The sequence below is a fragment of the Carcharodon carcharias genome, chromosome 18 (assembly GCF_017639515.1).
Source record: "Carcharodon carcharias isolate sCarCar2 chromosome 18, sCarCar2.pri, whole genome shotgun sequence".
Classification (NCBI taxonomy): domain Eukaryota; kingdom Metazoa; phylum Chordata; class Chondrichthyes; order Lamniformes; family Lamnidae; genus Carcharodon; species Carcharodon carcharias.
Genome location: NC_054484.1, coordinates 100,907,592 through 100,923,994, shown reverse-complemented (window position 1 = coordinate 100,923,994; position 16,403 = coordinate 100,907,592). Strand labels below are relative to the sequence as shown.

The 16,403-nt window shown below is 43.0% G+C and overlaps 2 protein-coding genes across 3 annotated transcripts in view; both read left to right on the top strand.

Annotated features, from left to right (window-relative positions):
- Positions 1-16,403, top strand: part of LOC121290325 (rho GTPase-activating protein 6-like) — a 665,043-nt gene that overhangs the window by 186,956 nt on the left and 461,684 nt on the right. The gene's annotated exons all lie outside the window — the stretch shown is intronic.
- Positions 10,346-10,693, top strand: LOC121290326 (60S ribosomal protein L30-like). Its single transcript, XM_041210652.1, has one exon. The coding sequence runs from the start codon at positions 10,346-10,348 to the stop codon at positions 10,691-10,693; it is 348 nt and encodes a 115-aa protein (XP_041066586.1).

Sequence of the window (16,403 nt, the reverse complement as noted above, 5' to 3'; positions counted from 1 at the left end):
GACACTTTACAACACAAAAACGGAAAGAAGGAACAATAACACTTTTCATGCCCCCAAAGGTCTTTATAGCCAATGCAGTCCTTTTGAATGGAACCCACTGTCATAATGCAGGAAATAAAGTAGACAATTTGCACAAAGCAAGCACTCACAAACAGAAAACCAGGAAAAACTCCACAGTTCTGTTTCAAAATCCTGCTGGAATCTCTTATGTCCATCTGCAGCGAGAATCTGGGCATAAATTCAATAATCATACTGCACCTCTGACAGTGCAGCACTCTCTCAGTATTGTGCCAGCGTGTCAGCCTAGATTTTGTGTTCAGGTTTCTGGAGTGAGGCTTGAATCCACAACTTTCTGACTTAGACATCCAGTGAGACACAGGTGATGGTAAAAGGAGATTTTGTACCAAGTGTTAAACAAGAAGAAGAACAACAACTTGCTTCTATATAGTGCCTTTGTTCAAATTCTTTCACAGGACATGGACATTGCTGGCTAGGCCAGCATTTTTATTGCCCATCTCTAATTACTCTTGAGAAGGTGGTGTGAGTCTCTTTCTTGAACCATTGCAGTCCATGTGGTGTAGGTACACCCACACTGATGATGATGGTGACCAAGTGATAGTGAAGGAACGGCAATATAGTTCCAAGTCAGGATGGTGAGTGACCTGGAGGGGACCCTGCAGGTTGTGGTGTTCCCATGCACCTGTTGTTCTTATCCTTCCAGGTGGTAGAGGTCGAGGGTTTGGAAAGTGCCATTGAAAGACATAGTAAAACATCCCAAGGTGCCTCACAGGAGTATCATTAAACAAAATTTGATATTGAGCCGCATAAGGAGATACTTGGCCAGATTGCCAAAGCTTGGTCAAAGAGGTAGGTTTTAAGGATCATCTACAGGGAGAAGATAGAGTGGTTTAGGAAGGAATTTCCAGAGCTTAGGGCCTTGGCAGCTGAAGGCACAGTTGCCAATGATGGACAATTACAAATGGGATGCACAGAATTGGAGGAGCACAGAGATCTTAGAGGACTGGAGGAGATTACTAAGATAGAGAGGGGCAAGGTCATGAAGAGAATTGAAAATAATGATAAGAATTTTAAAAGCAAGCCAATAAATGACTGGGAGCCAATGTAGGTCAGTGAGTAAAGGGGTGATGGTTGAATGGGATTGATCTGAGTTAAGATGTGAGCAGCAGAGTTTTTAATGAGCTTAAGTTTATGTAGGATGGAAGATGGGATGTTAGCCAGGAAAGCATTGGAGGGAGTGTAGAGGTACCAAATGCATGGATGAGCATTTCACTGGCAGATAAGGTGAGGCAGGGTAGAAGTTTTATGATATTAGGGAAGCAACATCACATAATTCTTGGTTTGCATTCCTTCAGGAAATCAGTTCCAGGCCTCATTGCATCCTTAGACCAAACATGGACAAAAAGAGCTGAATTCCCAGCTGAACCAAAGAGGGACTAACTCTTCTACAGCACCTTCCAAACCCACGACCACTACCATCTAGAAGGACAAGGGCAGCAGAAAGATGGGAACACCACCAACTGGAAGTTCCCCTCCAAGTCACTCATCATCCTGACTTGGAAATATATCGCTATTTCTTCACTGTCGCTGGATCAAAATCCTGGAGTTCCCTTCCGAACAGCAGTGTGTTTGTACCTACATCACATGGATTGCAATGGTTCAAGAAGGCAATTCACCACCACCTTCTCAAGGGTAACTAGGGATGGGCAATAAATACTGGCCCAGCCAGCGAAGCCCATGTCCCATGAACGAATAAAAAAAAAATTGCTTCATCCCTCCAGCGTAAGGTCAGAAGTGGGGATGTTTGTTAATGATTGTACAGTATTGTTACATTCACAACTCCTCAGATACTGAAGCAGTCCACGCCCGCATGCAGCAGGATCTGGACAACATCTAGGCTTGGGCTGAAAAGTGGCAAGGAACAATTTTGCTACATAATTTCCAAGCAATGATCATCTCCAACTATAAAGAGTCTAACCACCTCCTCTTGATGTTTAATAGCATAAACATTGCTGAATCCCCTGCCATCAATACCCCGGGGATCACCAATGACTACAAATTCAACTAGTTTTTATGAATTCAATTTTAACTCTGTGCAAGTGGTAGGTTTTGAATGAGTTAAAATCTCATTGATGAACCTCTTTTGCTGATCATCATAAAATCACATTATACTAATATTATAACCTGTAATTTCTGAGCTACTGGAATTGATTGTAGGTGCTAGGCATGGTTTACAGGTAGCACTATTGCCTCTAACTCATAAGGTTGTGCATTCAAACACCACCCCAGAGGTTTGAGCACAAAATGTAGGCTGACTCTCAGTGTAATACTGAGGGAGTGTTTTCAGATCAGACATTAAACTGAGGCCTTGTCTGCCTTCTCAGTTGGACTTAAAACATCCCAAGAAGATTGAGGGGTGTTTCGACCCACCCCCCGATGAGGCTCCCCAAAATTGTTGATCCAGGCAAGGCCCATCAATTTGTCACCGTCTGGCTGGGACACCCCCAAAGTGTTATGCCCTGGGTGAGGAGGGATGAACTAATTCCCTGTCTTTATTAAGCACCCCCCTCTGTTGGTCGCAACAAGATTTAATCTAAAAAGGATCCCTTTCGTGGATGCCTTTTTCCCAGACCCAATCGTGGTTTTTGAAGGCACCAATTTGATCAGACTTTCTTGAGTAAAAGGTAAGAGTAAGTTTATTAACTACTGAAGGGAAGAAAGGATAAAACACATGCATGTAGTCATATAGGTTAAGGATAAGAATTTAGCTTGAAGTATATACATATATATATATAAAATAAATATTATATATATAAAAAAGGTATATGAAACAGTCCTTGACTTGTGGGGAGTAGGTGAATGAACGTTGCAGCTATTGTGATTCGAGATTCCAGTAGAGTTGACTTTGGTAGGTGAATGGTTGGTTTCAAAGTTCCAGTAGTGTTGACTTCGGTAGATGAATAGTCAGTTTAGAGCTTCCAGTAGAGTTAACTTCAGTAGTCTAATAGTCGGGTTGGAGATTCCAGTAGAGTTGACTTCAGTAGAGGAATAATTGGTTTCAATGAGTTGACTCCAGCAGTCTAATTTTTGGTTTGGAGGTTCCAGTAGAGTTGACTTCGGTGGAGAGGAGAGAGATTGGGATACCTGCAAAATGGCGATTTGCAGGGGTACTGTGTGTGGCTGTTCCTTCTGAGTCAAACTTCCAGCACTTGCTATCTCAGAATACCCACCAACAGACAGACACTGGGACAGCTTTTCAACTCACTTTTAACCCCTTCTTTGTATATTCCAAGTGGGAAGCAAATTCAGAAATCTGTCTGGGCATCGCTCACAGGATTTCTTGATGACTTGATATTCATCTCCCATTACATCCTGTTGTCTCTACCAGAGAAAGCAATTAGCTTCTGCATGTCTATAGAAGTACCTTGCCTGGCAACAGGATGGGGTTCCATTACCTCTTAGGGAATCACCCTGCAGGATCCCAGCCCGTGGCTTGTGTGCGTTTTTTAAAAACTCAGGTCTTATTTTTTAAAAAGTCCAATATTTCCAGATGCAGTTTCCCTTTATGATCGCAACAGGGGTTTTCTGATTAAAGGATTCAATAGGATGGATAAAGAGAAACTGTTTCCTCAGTGGATAGATCCAGAACAAGGGGGCACGATCTGGAAACCAGAGCTGGGCCATTTATGGCTAAAATCTGGGAGCATTTTTTCACACAAAAGGCAGTGATAATCGGAAGCTGTCACGTTGCAGAAGGCTGTTGATGCTGGGGTGAATGGAAACGCTTAAGACAGGGATGGATAGAGTTTTGCGAGATAAATGTATCAAGGGCAATGGAGCAAAGTGGAATGGGATGGAATATGAAGTTCTAAGTTTATAAATTTGTAATTATAGTTATGATTACAAAGAGCTGCATGTAGATTAATTGTGAGCAACACAGACTGGTTCTTACAACCAAAGGATGTTTTGGACTCATTCTGAAATTGTCTGGCTGAGCAACGTTGAGATTGAAAGTCCAGATCCGAGAGTTCACATTGTGATTAAAAAAAAATGACAGTTACTGGGTTTTGTGATCCTGTGTGCAGCGAGTTCCCAATCTAGGCCACATTAATTGTGAGGGAGGCAGAATGGAAATAAAAGATGTAGCTGAACAAACAAGTCGTGCCAGCACCTTCTCGGGGCAGCTAGGAACGAGGCAATAAATGCCCGCTTTGCCAGTGATGCCCACGTGCCGAAAATGAATAAAAACATCGCTCCAGTGGGGTTCAAGGCAAGGCTGCTGTGCTTTAACCAATGGGAATAGATGTGAGAAGCTGCTCAGTGCTACAACTTGTAACAACTGGTTTAGTTTTAGTTAATATAAACTTTTATTGCTGGCAATGCCCAGGAAGCCAAGGGCAGCAATGGGCCGCAATCGGTGCTGGTGACCATGTTGTCCTCCATGGTCCCACTGTCTGAATGCCAGTAAAAGTAGAGGAAAGTCAAGAATGCTCAGCACTTGATGCGCAACATGCAGATTTATTGCAACAAACTGATTTGTTTCTTCTTGTCAGCAAAAATGGTGAATTTACATTACATCCACATACCAGAGCTCTGTGCAATCTGGTATCTTAAAAATGTTTGCACAGTTTATGCTGCAGCTAGATTGCAGACAGTTCACAGCTTCTTCTCACGTAAGTGGATTCAGGTTGTCCTGAAGTTTGAATAGCCTCAGCCAGCCCTAGTGTGGTTGTCTTTTGGAAACCTTTAATATTGTTTGAAGAGAGAGATCAGGCGAAAGGGTCATACATCATTTGTATTTTAAAGCGTTGTGTAAATGCAAGCTTTTTTCGATGCTGGTATGAACAAATAGCAAGGTGAAATATTTGGACGTATTTACATAATTGTGCTATGTGGCTGTAAGCAAATGATAAAACTTTGCTAACTACTTTCCCCTCTCTGCTGCAAAGTGCTAATTTATGCTGAAGATTGTTCCACAAGTGTTGGCTGACCTCTGGCACCTCCCCCAAAGTGGCTATCATCTTTAAGTATGCTTGGATGGTGAGTGTCAGCAGACTATCCAACTGTGTAGGGCAGCATAGTTGAGCTTGACTCTGCCCTTCCCCAATGTGCTTGTATTCATCTTTGCCTGTACATGACAGCAAATTGTGGGGAGCAGCACAAACTGATTTTTTTTTCAGTGCTCAGTCATGGGACTTGCCTGAGTGAGAAGATTTGTTGAAAATAAGAGTTTTAAGAGGTAAGGCTGGGTAAATGGAGTTGAGATGAAGATAAGTCTTGATCTAATTAAATAACAAAGCAGGCTCAAGGGGCTGAATGGCCTATGTTCTTAGGAGTGCAAAGACTATTTGTACCTTTGGCTGTGCTAAACTACCTTGGCACATATGGGATTAAAAAAGGGCCTTTTTGTGGTAAAATGGGTTAATGGTTATGGTAATGAGATAGAGATGTGTATAATGAGGTAGCAGTGACATCAGCAGTCATGTGCTAGAGACTCTGGGCTGAATCTTACCTATGTTGGGCGGGCTGGGAGGGGACGGGCGTGGAGCCGATCGCCGCTTGCGATTGGCTGCATGCCACCATTTTACGTGGGCAGGGCCCAATTAAGGCCCACCCAGCGCAAGCGCAAAAGAGCGCAGCAATCTCCCTGAGCCACGGAGCTGCCCCAGGGAGATTAAATTGATAATAAAGATTTTTAATAAAGAAAGTAAAAAATTATTTAAACATGTCTCATCATGCGACAGTGTCAGATGAGCTGGGACATGTTTGTGAGTTTTGCAAAATTTAATTAATCATTTTACAAAACCTTCAGGAAACCTCATCCCGCCCGTGGATGAGGTTTCCTGAAAAACGGGAAGGCTGCTTGGGCTCTTCACCTGCCCGTCCACCAACCTTAAGGTTGGACGGGAAATGTTGCTAACAACTTTAATTGCTTTTTTAAAGGCCTTAATAGGCTGTTGACAGTTTGGTGGGTGCACAGTTGCCCGCCAAACAAAATATTGAAATGCCGCGCAATGACTCCAATGTCATCTCGCATTATTTTATGCGTTAATGTGTCGGGCCCACCCTGCACACCAATTGCAATAATCTACCCTCTGTAGAGAGGATGGAATAGCCTGCACACATGAGAGATGTGCTTACCTAGTAGCTTACCTTGTATATGGTGGATAGCGTAAATAAAGCAATTTTGACATAACGTACCTCAGTCAGACCTGAGTCACTCATGTGTAGATGGAAACCTATCCAGTATAGATTAGGCCATGAAATAACCCACAAAACAGTCTTGATCTGTGTAGATTAGTACTGCATTTAATACCTTTACCCTCAAAGCTATTTGGAAAGCTGACAAGGGAAGGCTCGGATGACAGAGGGCATAAGCATTGGAACTATCAGATTGATGCGATAACAACAACAATTTACATTTATATAGTGCATTTGATGTAGTAAAACACCCTAAGTCACTCCGCAGGAGTGTTAATGCGACACCCATGATAAGATATTAGGACAGGCAACCAAAGCTTTATCAAGGAAGTAGGTTTTAAGAAGCACTTTATAGGAGGAGAGAGGATTGGGAAGAGAATTCCAGAGCTTAGGGACTAGGCATCTGAACGCATGGCTGCCAAAGGTGGGGTAAAAGGAATTGGGCATGCACAAGGGGCTAGAATTTCTTGGAAGATTTGAAGAAGGAGAAGAAGTTATGAAGATATGTCGAGCACCCTTTTTCTAAGATTGGCATTAAGACATACTTTTGGGCATATTGAAGCCGTTCTGCTGTGCAGTTCCCTTTGTTGTGCATGATCTGGGAGCGGTTAAGGGATAGAATGATTCACACGGATGGAAAAACATCCTAAATCCCATTGCAAACATCCTTCACTTTGAGAGAAACCTCTTTAAAATATTTCCAATGAATAAAAAGAAAATTGAAGAGAGGAGCGGGAAGAAGAGAATTCTAGGCAAATGACAAATGCAGGCTGGAAAGAAGAAATTAAATTGAACTCTGAAAAGCATTTTGTGTCCTGAATTATAACACCTATGGAAGCCAACATAGAGAGTTAACGCTTGACAAAATTCTATACTAACAGGCAGCTGCACCTCCCAGGCAAGTGGAGCTTTGGTCAGGCACATTCCTAGAGATTGATGTCACCTCAAAATGAAATGTTCTCCAGATTGGTTGTTAACTTTTTGTGGGGAGTGTGGCCCTGCATTATATCAGCCCAGAAACTTCTTTGGTTTATTGGGTTTGGATGCGAGTAAAAACTGCATGCTTCACAACCACTGTTGATTTTAGAAATGTTTCTCAACAATGCAAAGACCGGGACTAATAATCAGAGAGTTTGAGTTCAAATCCTACAATAGCAGTTTGAGAATTTAAATTTAAAAAAAGTAAAGCCATGAATAAATTTATGGGACCGAATCTTCATCTCCAGATTGAAATTTCCCACAAATTCTCAACACTGACTGACGCGCTGGTTTGCCAGCATTGTTGACGCCTCCATGTGTACTCGGATCACTCCTGTTTAGTTATGACCAACCACCCGCAAGTGACAGATAGCCAATTAGGCATATTGAAGTGTCTATTTAAGGCCTCTCTTCCGCTGCTAACTCGAATTTTCAAGTCGGCAGGCCTGCCCCTGGGTTGTAACCCAGTCACTGGATGGAATCGGCCTCCTGGCATCTGACCGGGGTGGGGGGGTGGGGGGGACCAGCATGCCAGGTGGCTTTTTAAACCCCTGCCACTGCTCTAGCCTCCCCACCAGCCTCAACTTATAAATGACCACAGCTGCGGCCACAGGTCAGCCAATGACAGTCTGGCAGCTGTGGGCATGGCCAGCTTTTATTTAAGAAATGTTATAAACTTTGGGAGGGTGCCACCATCTTGAGGGACCGTCTCTCATTCTTAACTGCATCGGCAGCGCCCACCTCTGATGGTGGGGCTGCTGCTCTCTTAGTGCTGGAGGGCCTCCCATTGTCCTTCATTGGACCTTGAGAATGTTCCCTGGGTATTAAAGGGCCATCCCTTCCAAATTTGAATTGAGTGACTGATAATGACCTGATGAGGGGTTGGCACCCAGAAATGCTTTTGACCCTGGAACAAAAATTCTGTCCCTGGTATCCAGTGCTAGTAAGCATGAATCTGTCAGATTGTTGTAAAAACCCAACTGGTTCACTAATTTCCTTAGCCAGTCTGGACAATTTGTGACTCCACTCCAACGTGGTTCATTCTTAACTGCCCCTAACAAGCTACAGTAGTATCAGGACAACTAGGCTGGGCAAAAAGCTTTGGTCTTGCCATCAAAACCACATGCTGAGAAAGAAGATAAAATATATACTTCTGGTCACAGACATCACCCACAGACATGTGCTCGGCTTTACATGTACACTGATAATGCTCTCAATCGAGCCACCTCCATCTCCAATTGGACAGCAAACTCGGAGGCAGCCTGTTAATTGGCTGCCTCCATAAGACCGTGCTGACCACACGCCACTGACACAAGTGGAGTCAGGACCTGGAAATGGTCCCGATGCCCGAGAATTTTATGGTTCAGGTTTTCTGTCTCTAGCCGGGTGGCTTGAATCCTGAAACTTCCCGATTGGGCACACCCACCTCAGGAACAAGTGCTCGAACTGCACACATTTTGTTCTGGGGTAGGAGATGGGGCCGGGTATGGGATGAAGTCAGGCCCGCTGACCCCAGATGCAAATCAGAGGCAGCCACAGGGTCTGTTGAATGCCAAGGGGAGCTGTTTAAGAGGCCTGCCTCAGTTCTCTGGGACTTCATCTCAGTTGTTTTCTTATACTGCAGGCACTCAAGCCCTCACCCCTCACTTCCCCTCAACTCCCAGCCACTCCCCATGCTCTACATGCCAACCCATGCCAATGCATGCGCCCATCCATCCCCAATGGCCTAGCTCATACCCTTCATGCCGACCCATGGCTCCCAACCAGCCCCATGGCCTCTTATAGCCCCTATGCCAACTTAGTACTAACTCATGTCAAATCACGATCCCTACCCACCACCCTTTGCCCTTATACCTTCCGTGCCAATTCACCTAGTATCCATCATAGGCAGACCTCAAGAGCTATGCTGTGAAACAAAATAAAGCTCTAGATATATATTATAGACTTCACTATATAAAAAAGACTCCATTCATGAAAGCTCATTCAATACATTTAAATTCCCTCAAGTACTTAGTCCCATATAAAAGCAAACATTAGTATTCATAAACCCACATCAAAGACAGCTAAGCCTTCAATAACCTCTTGGAGTTGTCAATCAAACTGTGAACTATGGTCATCCACTGTGATGATGAAAGGCTGTGGAAAGAAGTCAAGCATTAATGATAGCATTTAGGGTTATGTCAACAAATAGCTTTTGAAACTACTGGAACAGGTTTTTTTTCAACTCTCACTGACACAGCAGGCAGTTTTCTTCAATTTTTAAAGAGCTGTACAGTTAATTAACTTGACAGCTTGACAGTTCTAGAGGCCTTATCTGCCCATTGAGGGCAATTATGACCATTCTAAAGATTCGTAACTCCCACGCTGTGGGACAAGTCCCTTGCCCCATCGAAAAGGAGGTCTGATTGAACTCAGCACTGAGTTCAAATGGCTTCCTGAGTTTGGGTTTCCTACATGTGAGAGGCAACTTAAGGCACAGTCACCAGTGCTGGTACAGGTAACATCAGAGATGTAAAAGATCCCAGAATTGGAGGAGTGCAGAAATCTTGAAAGCTTACGGAAAAGGAGGAGTTTACCGGGATGGGCAGGGCCATGGAGAGATTTGAAAACAAGGGTGAAGATTTTAATATAAAAGCAAAATACTGCAGATGCTGGAAATCTGAAATAAAAACAGAAAAAAAACTGGAAAAACTCAGCAGGTCTGACAGCATCTGTGGAGAGAGAAACAGAGTCAATGTTTTGAGTCCGTATGACTTTGCTTCAGAGCAGATTTTAAAGGTAATGGTGCAAATGGTGACCAGGGAATAGAACTTGTGGTAGGGACTAAAGACAATGGGCGAATCTTGTGCTCTCGCTGGTGGTGAGCTTGGAGGCAGGAAGGGCATGTCATTAGGCAGGATGGTGGTGGTGCCTCCACCAGAATTAAGTTCTAGACAATAAGGCCCATGGTTGACTCTTCTACCCCGCCAGCTATTAAGGCCCTTAGGTGGCCAATTAGTGACCACTTAAGGCCCTCTGGTTCACCTCGCCGGGACTGCTGCTCCTCCCTCAATGGAGTTTAAACCAGCGCTGCCAACTTTCCCGCACACTCCCCTCTCCTCTCCTCCCTCACACTGCCCTTCAGGCTAAGGAAGCAGGAGCAGGCAAGATGGTTGCAGCCAAGAGGACGAAAATGTCATTGGAGTCCATCAACTCAAGGCTCCAGCTGGTTATGAAAAGTGGCAAATATGTGTTGGGCTGCAAACAGACTTTGAAAATGATTCGTCAAGTCAAAGCCAAGCTGGTTATTCTTGACAACAAGTGTCCAGCCTTGAGGAAATCGGAGATTGAGTACTATGTTATGTTAGCCAAGACTGTTGTGCATCACTACAGTGGCAACAACATTGAACTAGGTACAGCTTGTGATAAATACTACAGAGTGTACACACTGGCGATCATTGATCCCAATGATTTTGACATCATCAGGAGCATGCCTGGGCAAATCAGTGAGAAATGAACAGCTGCAATTCTGAAATATTTTACAAATAAAATTATAAACCCAGCTTCAAGTGGGCCTGTCTCCATGAGATGTGCACCAAAACTAAAAACCATTTGGCTAGCTTGTCACCTCCCGGGGGAGGGTCTTCTTGATCAAAGGCACTCTGTGCCTCATCGAGGGACTTGACATCAGGAAAGAGGGAGGTGGGCTGCTGAAAGCTAACCTCTGTCCTTGCTGCTGACCCCCTACACCACTCCCAGAACCTCCAGCCTCGCAAACCCTCTCCCCTACACCCACTACCCACAACATTGCTTACCTGTAGCCTGGATTGTTCTGTGATCCTGGGGCTCCTGCAGCAGCTATCGCCTCCCCATGGCGCTGCTAAACACAAGAGCTGCCAGCCTTTGCTTGGCTAGTGGCTCCAATAAGAGAGACTTCTGTCCCTGGGGTCTAGATTCCAGGAGAAGACACACTGCCCTAATTGGCTTGTGTTCGGTGGCCTTCCCGAAAAGAGGCAGCATTGTCCCACAGCGTGGGAATTTTTTTGTGGAAATGAGAAAGGATCTAGGAATAGTGGATTGGGATAAGTTGTTTTCTGGCAAGGATGTGTTCAGTAAGTGGAAGGCATTCAAAGGCGAAATTTTGAGAGTGCAGAGTTTGCATATTCCTGTCAGGATTAAAGGCAAAGTTAACAGGCATAGGGAACCTTGGTTTTCAAGGGATATTGATGATCTAGTTAAGAAAAAGAGAGAGGTGTATGGCAGGTATAGGCAATAAGGAGCAAATGAGGTACTTGTAGAGTATAGAAAATGTAAGAAAATACTAAAGAAGGAAATCAGGAAGGCAAAAAGACGACATGAGGTTGCTTTGGCAGATAATGTGAAGGTAAACCCAAAGGGTTTCTACAAGTATATTAAGAGTAAAAGGATAGTAAGGGACACAATTGGTCCCCTTGAAGATCAGCGTGGTCAGGTCATCTATGTATGGAGCGTCATGAGATGGGGGAGATCTTAAACAGTTTTTTTGCATCAGTATTTACTCAGGAAACTGGCATAGTGTATAAGGAAGGAAGGGAAACAAGCAGTAGTGTCATGGAACATATAAGGATTAAAGAGGAAGAGGTGCTTGCTGCCTTACAGCGGATAAAGGTAGATAAATTTCCCCGGGCCTGACATGATATTCCCTCGGACCTTGAGGGAGACTAGTGTAGAAATTGCAGGGGCCCTGGCAGAAATATTTAAAATGTCCTTAGCCACGGGTGAGGTGCCAGAGGATTGGAGGGTAGCTCATGTTGTTCCGTTGTTTAAAAAAGGCTCCAAAAGTAAACCAGGTAATTACAGGCCAGTGAGCCTGACGTCAGTAGTAGGTAAATTATTGAAAGGTGTTCTGAGAGATCGAATATAGAATTATTTGGACAGCCAAGGGCTGATTAAGGATACTCAGCATGGCTTTGTGCGTGGTAGGTCATGTTTAACGAACCTTGTAGAGTTTTTCGAGAAGGTTACCAAGAAAGTAGATGAAGGAAAGGCTGTGGATGTTGTCTACATGGACTTTAGTAAAGCCTTTGACAAGGTCCCACATGGGAGGTTAGTTCAGAAGGTTCAGACACTTGGTATCCATGGAGAGGTTGTAAACTGGATTTGAAATTGGCTGTGTGGGAGAAGACAGAGAGTGGTAGTGGATGATTGCTTCTCAGACTGGAGGTCTGTGACTAGTGGTGTGCCTCAGGGATTTGTGCTGGGACCATTGTTGTTTGTTGTCTATATCAATAATTTGGATGATAATGTGGTGAATTGGATCAGCAAGTTTGCTGATGACAGTAAGATTGGAGGCATTGTGGTCAGCGAGGAAGGCTTTCAAAGCTTGCAGAGAGATCTGGACCAACTGGAAAAATGGGCCAGAAAATGGCAGATGGAATTTAATGTGGAAAAGTGTGAGATGTTGCATTTTGGAAGGACAAACCAAGGTAGGACATACACAGTAAATGGTAGGGCACTGAGGAGTGCGGAGTTACAAAGGGATCTGGGAGTTCAGATACATAATTCCCTGAAAGTGGCGTCACAGGTAGACAAGGTTGTAAAGAAAGCTTTTGGCATGCTGGCCTTCATAAATCAAAGTATTGAGTATAAGAAACAAAAACAGAATTACCTGGAAAAACTCAGCAGGTCTGGCAGCATCGGCAGAGAAGAAAAGAGTTGACGTTTCGAGTCCTCATGACCCTTCAACAGAACTGAGGTCATGAGGACTCGAAACATCAACTCTTTTCTTCTCCGCCGATGCTGCCAGACCTGCTGAGTTTTTCCAGGTAATTCTGTTTTTGTTTTAGATTTCCAGCATCCGCAGTTTTTTGTTTTTATCTATTGAGTATAGGAGTTGGGATGTTATGGTGAGATTGTATAAGACGTTGGTGAGGCCAACTTTGGAGTATTGTGTGCAGTTCTGGTCGCCTAACTACAGGAAGGATATCAGTAAGATTGAAAGCGTGCAGAGAAGATTTACTAGGATGTTGCCAGGTCTTAAGGAGTTGAGTTACAGAGAAAGATTAAACAGGTCAGGACTTTATTCCTTGGAGCGTAGAAGAACGAGGGGAGATTTGATAGAAGTTTACAAAACTATGAGGGGTATAGACAGAGTAAATGCGAGTAGGCTCTTTCTACTTAGATTAGGAGAGATAAACATGAGAGAACATGGCTTAAGGGTGAAAGGGGAAAGGTTTAGGGGGAACATTAGGGGGAATTTCTTCACTCAGAGAGTGACGAGAGTGTGGAATGAGCGACCATCTGACGTAGTAAATGTGGGCTCACTCTTAAGTTTTCAGAATAAATTGGATAGATACGTGGATGGGAGAGGTCTGGAGGGTTATGGACTAGGTGCAGGTCAATGGGACTAGAGGAATAATATTTCAGCACAGACTAGAAGGGCCAAATGGCCTGTTTTCTGTGCTGTAGTGTTCTATGGTTCTATGGTTCTATGGTCTTTCACTAGCTCTCCAGCCGGCAGGTGAGACCCGTGATGCCTCAACAAGATGCTGCCCAATGGTGTCAGTCTTCCCAAGATTTAGTTGAAAGAAGTATTAGCTCATCCAATACTTGATGTTGGATAAGCAGTGTAATAAATCATAAACAGTAGAAGGGTCAAGTAGGTAGAACTGAGTGTCGTCAGTGTACCTGTGGAACCCGATGCGTGTTCAGGTGTTGTTTCCGAAGGGCCTCATGTACATATGCGTATAGAAATAGAAGCAGGGCATGGCAAGGATAGGTCCTGGGGTACTCCAGAAGTAATGGCTTGGGCGTAGGAAGTGAAATCATTGCAGGTGATTCCCTGGCTACTATTTGATAGATAAGAATCGAACCAGGCAAGGGCCATTCTACCCAGCTGAAAAACAGAAGAGAGGCATTGGAGGAGAATGGTGTGATCAGCTGTGTCAAACGCTGCACATAGGTCAAGAAGAATGAGGAGGGGTAGGTTAACATAGTCACAGTCACAAAGAATATCATTTGTGACTTTGATAAGGGCCATATATTATGGTGGGAATGGAAACCTGACTGGAGGGAATCAAATATAGAATCTAACATACAAACTATACTAAATCAACTCCATCCTATAGTACTTATCATCATGTTTATGTTATTCTGAAACTGGTAGCATTTAAGAAAACAAAATTACCAAATAATCCCCAAAATAACCTTCAGATATACTTTAGGAGTGAGCTATGCAGAGAAATGAAACACATGCTTGTGATAGATTTTTTGGATTCTACACTAAAAGTGGAGGAGTCAATAAGCCTCCTTAATCAGGAAATGCCTGTTTCTGGTTGCCTACGTTCCCACAGGAATGTAGCAGCTGCTTGCCTGTACATTCAACATTTCAAATCGAAGCTTTGGGGTGGGAGGAGTGAAATTCACCCCTCCCTATTGATAATTTTACTGAAGTCATCATGAGTACAAAATGGTATTTCGCTCATCCTACTTACAAAGACTTTCCAGTACAATTGTTAACAGCAGGAATTTTGCTCTATAGATAATGAACTATTTGCGACACATTCTGCTAACTGCTGAGGTGGGGGATTGCGAGGAGAGTTTTCCTCCATTCACTATTTGTAGCATGGCCTCAAGCACGGATTTGAGGAATTTGATCTCCTGGTATAGGACGTTGGGAATTCAGATGCACAGGGCAGCGCGATTTTTCTTTACTCCCAAATTCCCGATAACTGTCTCTGTGATCCAAAGTACCGTTATTCTATACGCGTCAAGAAAATGTTTAGGATTTTGCTACAAAGAGTGAATCTTTCCCCCAGCCTTCATTCCTTGCCTCAACCACACATCTTTTTGAGGGGATTTTGTTATGGATTAACCCTGCCTCCTAAAACTCAGATTTTCCTTCAGTTTGTAAGACTGTTTGTAATCCTCATTTGGCTCCCTTCTCTAAGATTAATTGCTCTTTTTGACTTTTGTTCATATTTGGATGTTTTTTGACTACAAATGTTATGTGGTATTATTATTCACATATTAGTGATAGTGGGATGATCCAGATCTACCAGATTAATGGTTGGAAAATCCTTCACAAAATACATTTGCCACATGGATGAATAACAACACTTGCATTTATATGGCACCTTTATTGTAGTAAAACATCTTAAGGTTCTTCACAGGAGCATTATGAAATAATATTTGATACTGAGCCACATGAGATATTAGGACAGGTGACTAAAAGCTTGGTCAAAGAGCAATATTTTAAGGTATGTCTTTAAAGGAGGAGAGAGAGAGAGAGACAGCACAGTGGAGATATTTAGGGAGGCTTAGGTCATAGGCAGCTGAAGGTATGACCACCAATTTTGGAGCAATGATAATTGGGGATGTGCCAGAGGCCAGTATTGGAGGAATGCAGAGATCTTAAAGAGTCTTAGGACTGGATGACGTTAAAGATTTGAAAACAAGGATGAAAATTTTAACATTGAGTTGTTCACAAACCCTGAGCTAATGTAGGTCAGCAAACCCAGGAGTGATGGATGACAGGACTATCCACAACGAATTTCCCCATATGGGATAATTACAACATCCATGCAAAATGTTGACTATGAGTGTGAGAAGGAGATCTAATAAAAGAAAATTTCTGTTATAATATCTTTACAAATAATTCTGACTTTCAAAATAAACTATTCTATTTCCTTTTCTTTATAAATATAATGTATCTAATCAGTTAATAGATAGAATCCATCCCCTTCCAGCCAATTTGAACAGTGCAATGTAAACAGGGTGATGTAGCATTCCACACAGTTACCACTAACACCATTGCTTTAATCAGTTAAGAGTGGAAAATAAGGATGATAAATTAACAAATACTGCTCAATACTGATGGAGAGCAAGTGCTTTGCCAGCAAATGTTGTTCTTGGATCAGAATTCCTGTACGTGAGCAATAAATGTTTAATTTTCTAATCTTCAGGAGAGGACCGGCGTACTTATTTCAGAATTCAGTCAAAAAAAAACATATTTTATATGCAGTGATTCAACTAGCAAAATGTGCAATTCCTTACAATTTTTGACAGAATATTGTCAAATCTCTGAGTTTAAGAAAATGGATAATTTGGAACAATTTTCTGGACTGATCCAGTTTAGGTGCTGCAAGCGCAAGTTAATAGCATTAAATGTAAGAAATAATGGCAGAAAAATTTGGCTCTGTAGTGCAAGTATTTTCTACGCTACATGTGCTGGTTTAGAAGCAAAACAG